The 4,732-nt window shown below is 38.6% G+C and overlaps 1 protein-coding gene across 1 annotated transcript in view; it reads left to right on the top strand.

Annotated features, from left to right (window-relative positions):
* Positions 1-58: 58 nt before the first annotated feature.
* LOC106874469 (achaete-scute homolog 1a) overlaps positions 59-4,732 on the top strand; it is a 45,024-nt gene continuing 40,350 nt past the window's right edge. Inside the window, exon 1 of the mRNA XM_052967703.1 lies at positions 59-1,527. Within this exon, the coding sequence (XP_052823663.1) occupies positions 1,033-1,527 (495 nt within the window). The 5' untranslated portion in view covers positions 59-1,032. The remainder of the gene's footprint in view (positions 1,528-4,732) is intronic.

The raw sequence follows: 4,732 nt of genomic DNA, 5'->3' as shown, positions 1-4,732 counted from the left end.
CAGCAGCAACAACAGCAGCAGTGGCAGCAGCAGCAGTTATTTCGATATTTACCAACAGTTCAGTGAACAGTTAAGGACAGAAAGCGCTTTGAACTGTGGTAACAAGGAGTACGGAAACGGCAGTGACAAGAAAAACAACAATTATAAACATGATAATAACAACAATCATAGTGTTATAATAATAATAATAATAATAATAATAATAATAATAATAATAATAATAATAATAATAATAATAATAAATACCAGACCGCTACACCCACTACCAGTAACATAACCACAAAACAGCAACGACAATGAAAGTCAAGACAGCAACATCATAGGTTACAATTTCTGCAGCGGGCCCCATAAAGTGCACAACTGCTGCAACAGTAGCAATAAGTTCATGAAGACACTGAACAACAAGAACAATAACAACAAAAATAACTGTCAAAGTGCAACGACGGTAACGGGAGTAAGGGAGACGTAAACAGCGTCTGTGAGTAACACGCGAACCTGTTACTCTCATCAGAGTCAGCTTCAGTATTAACTGTTTAACAACAGAAGAACAACAGCAGGAACGACATTAGGGAAGAAGAAGAAGAAGAAGAAGAAGAAGAAGAAGAAGAAGAAGAAGAAGAAGAAGAAGAAGAAGAAGAAGAAGAAGAAGAAGAAGAAGAAGAAGAAGAAGAAGAAGAAGAAGAAGAAGAAGAAGAAGAAATTGAAGGTGAAGAAGTTGAAGGTGAAAATAAAAAGTAGAATTAATTAATCAAATGTCGGAGTAAAAAGAAGGAAAATGTCGGAGTAAAGGAAGGAAAGAAGAAACAGGTGGAAATAGGAAAAGCAAGAAGAAGAAATATTGGAGGAAAAGAGGAAGAAAAAGAATAAAAAAGAAAAGGAGAGAAATCATTGAAGTAGAAGGAAAAGGAAAGAAATCAATTGAGGAAGAAGAAAAAAAGATACTTATTATCAACGATTCTTTTTCAGTCAACTTTTGTTCCTTTTTCTTCTCTCGTTTTCAACCATCTTCGCGGTGTTTGTTTTTATTCCGTGATGTCATCTTCACCAACAGGAATGGGAAGCGGCGTGAGTTCAAACGGCACAGGTAGTCGCGCAGTACGACGAACGCCAGGGTCTAAGTCTTCTTACCGCCATGTGCCGCACAGCGAGAAACCACCGCATCTGGTGGCCAGGCGAAACGCTCGCGAACGGCGCCGTGTGCAGGCTGTCAACAACGCGTTTGTTCGGCTTCGAAGGCACGTGCCGTACGAACCACGGCACAAGCGCCTCTCGAAGGTGAAAACCTTGCGCATTGCCATCGACTACATACGCAACATGCAAAACATGATACAAGACTACGACACGACCCTGGTGCAGGAACAGCCATGCGGTAAATACCCACACCACCACCATCACCACAGCCATCACAATAGTCACTTACATCGAAGTTCGGCTGTTCATCACACAGGAGACATACCGGAATTAGCGGCACCTCCTCCACCAACCACAGGAAACAATTGTGTACCTTGTTGGTTACCAGACACATCTGTAAGTTTATTATCTTTCTTGTTCAACAATGAGATTTTTGCTTAATTAGTTTTCATGTTATTCTTTTTCTTCTTTGGACGGCGGTGAACTGGCAAGAATCGTTAGCACACCGGATAAAATGCTTAGCGGCATTTCGTCCGTCTTGACGTTCTGAGTTCAAATTCCACCGAAGTCGACTTCAGGGTCAAGTTCCAGCTATGTACCGGGGGGCGATGTAATCAATATTCCCACCTCTCCATTTTGTTGTTCTTGTACTAGCATAAAGAAGGATTATTTTTCATTTATCGTATTTCTTTACTTCTTTTTATATTAAGAACCATTCTGTGTAATGTGTGTGTGTGTGTGTGTGTGTGTGTGTGTGTGTGTGTGTGTGTCCGAATGCTAACACTTTATATCATTAGATTCTCTGCTAATTAGCTTTGAGTTGAAATTCAACGATGTGTTTCCATTGTATCTATGGGCCCAACAGTACCCCTGTTTTTACCTTACCTCAGTTTATCAAAAATGTCGGAAACAGATGCCAGATGCATGATTTTTATTTACGAAAGCAGTTATTTAAACCTGTCATGAATACATTGCCCATTGCTAGATAACCCATGAAGTACATTAACACTCCACAACTACGTCACTACTTAACATATAACTTATCAATTCATCGGCTATCTTGCCATAATCTCATCACCTTCTTATATATTCCTTTATTCTTTTACTTGTTACACTCATGTGACTGCGGCCATGCAGGAGCACCACCTTTTAGTCCAGCAAATCGACCACAGGATTTATTTTTTAAAGCCGAGGACTTATTCTATCGGAATCTTTTGCCGAACCGCTTAGATACAGGCACATAAACACACCAACACCGGTTGTCAAGCAGTGATGGAAGGGGGGCACACAGACACAAAGACACATATAGATACATATACATATATATTCGACGGGCTTATTTCAGTTTCCGTCTACCAAACCTACTCACAAGGCTTTGGTCAGCCCGAGGCTATTGTAGAAATCATTCGCCCAAGGTGACATGCGGTGGAACTGAACCTGGAAACATGTAGTTGGGAAGCAAACTTCTTACCACACAGCCACGCCTACGCCTATATATAACCCATTAACACTTCACAACTACATCAACATTTAATACATAACCCATTAATTTATCGGCTATATTGCCAAAATCGTATCACTGTCTTATATATAACCCATTAACACTTCACAAGTAAATTATTGTTTAACATATAATCCATTAATTCATCGGCTATATTGCCATAATCACATCACCCTTTTATATATAATTCATTAGTGCCTTTCCCACCATTTTGTCATCTTTTAATATATAATCCATTAATACATACCTTATATACCCTTATAACATTACCTTCTCATATAGTAAGTCTTCCGAACTTTTACTGTCTTGAGTCCTAGACTCATAAGACCGATTACCCAGTCTCCATGACGTATAAGTGACCGAAATCACAACATTCCCCCTGAAGAGGATGCCAGCTTGTCGCAAGCAATGGGAAATGAAGTGTTTTGCCTAAGATAATAACACACCGTCCTGTACAGGAATCGAAACCATGATTTTGTGATCATGACTGCAGCAGCCTAAACACTACGTCGCGCACTTTCACCACTCTTTTATATATAGCACTATATTAACCATTAATGCACTTACTATTACTAAGTTACCAATTAATATACAACCATTTATACAACAGTCATACGCCATCATTACATCACCCTCTTATATATGATCCATTAGTGCACCCCATATTACTACATCATCCCTTAGCACATGATCCATTAATGCATCATTTCCAGAAAATCTATAATAATTATCTCTAATCAGGCAGAAAGCCAGCAATTTTCGGGAAGGGGCGTGGACAAATAAATTGGCTCCAGTACTCGACCCCACATGAATGACCTCAACAAAACTTGATTTCAGCACGTACAGAGCTGGAACCAGTACCGCGAAGTATTTTGACTGATGCTCTAACGATTTGCCAATACATCGCCCTTAAATTTTTTCCAGCAAATGCATGCTGTTTGAAATTTGGAGTAAGGAGTTATTTTATACGACAACTTCACTACCTGGCTAGTATGTTATTTTATCAACCCTCAAACGACGAACGGCAAAATTGACCTTGGAAGAAATGGAACACCCAACGTAAAGAGTGAAGCAAAAACTGCAAGCTATTTTCCCAACGTTCTAGCGATTCTATCATTCTACCGCCTTACCCGCAGTAATAATTATTATTTATTAAGCACAGAATCTATTTAACTGAGGCGGGTTGATCGATTATGTAGACCTCAGTACTTGAATGGTATTTTTTTAACGACCCTTGTAGGAAGAAAAGAAAAATTAACCTCGGTGAGACTTAACTCAGGCGTGAAGAACCGCAAGAAATACCACGAGGTATTTTGCTCGACGCTCTGGCAATCCAGCCAGTCCACCACACTTAACAATGATAATAATTTCTAACAAAGCACCAGGTCATAAATTTGGAGAAAGGTCGGAGCTATAGAATTAAGCCCAGTATTCAAGGTAGTTCATAAAACGATTTATATCGTTTCTTAAAGTAATTCAGTTCCTCTGTTATGATTTATTAGAAAAAAAAACTGTTGGAATGAAGAAAATATTGTATCATTGGGTTCGATGGCATATTATCTAATTAGATTCAAATCGAACTTTTTCGTACGTCAAAGCCAGGGATGGGAACTCACTTGTCCGCTGGCAAAATTTTTCCTGCATTAAAATATAAAACTGCCCGATGACGAAATCTTTAAAAAAACCCATATGACAAGAAGGAAACAAATACAATAAGACTCAAACAGTAATTTAACAACAAATACATGGTCCTGAATATAGAAAATTGCAGATTTTTAATTTCCACAGAACATTCATAACCCATTGCTTATTTGTACATGAGAATTAGGCTCCTGACACTAAAAGGATTTTTCACCTCCGCTTTTATTTTGCTATGTATCATAATATACCACAGTTTAGCAAAGCTGTTAGGAATACGTAACTAAGGGATTTCATTGTAATAGTCCTAGTGTCCACACCAGTGTGTGTAAAGAAGAGCTGTAGAATTCACACTCGGCTCAATGTGTGTGTGTGTGTGTGTGTGTCTGTGTGTGTGTTTGTGTACGAGTGTGTGTGTGTATATATCTATATATATATATATGTATATATATATATATATAT

Source organism: Octopus bimaculoides, chromosome 4, assembly GCF_001194135.2.
Source record: "Octopus bimaculoides isolate UCB-OBI-ISO-001 chromosome 4, ASM119413v2, whole genome shotgun sequence".
Taxonomy (NCBI): Eukaryota; Metazoa; Mollusca; class Cephalopoda; order Octopoda; family Octopodidae; genus Octopus; species Octopus bimaculoides.
This window is presented reverse-complemented; position numbering and strand designations above follow the sequence as displayed.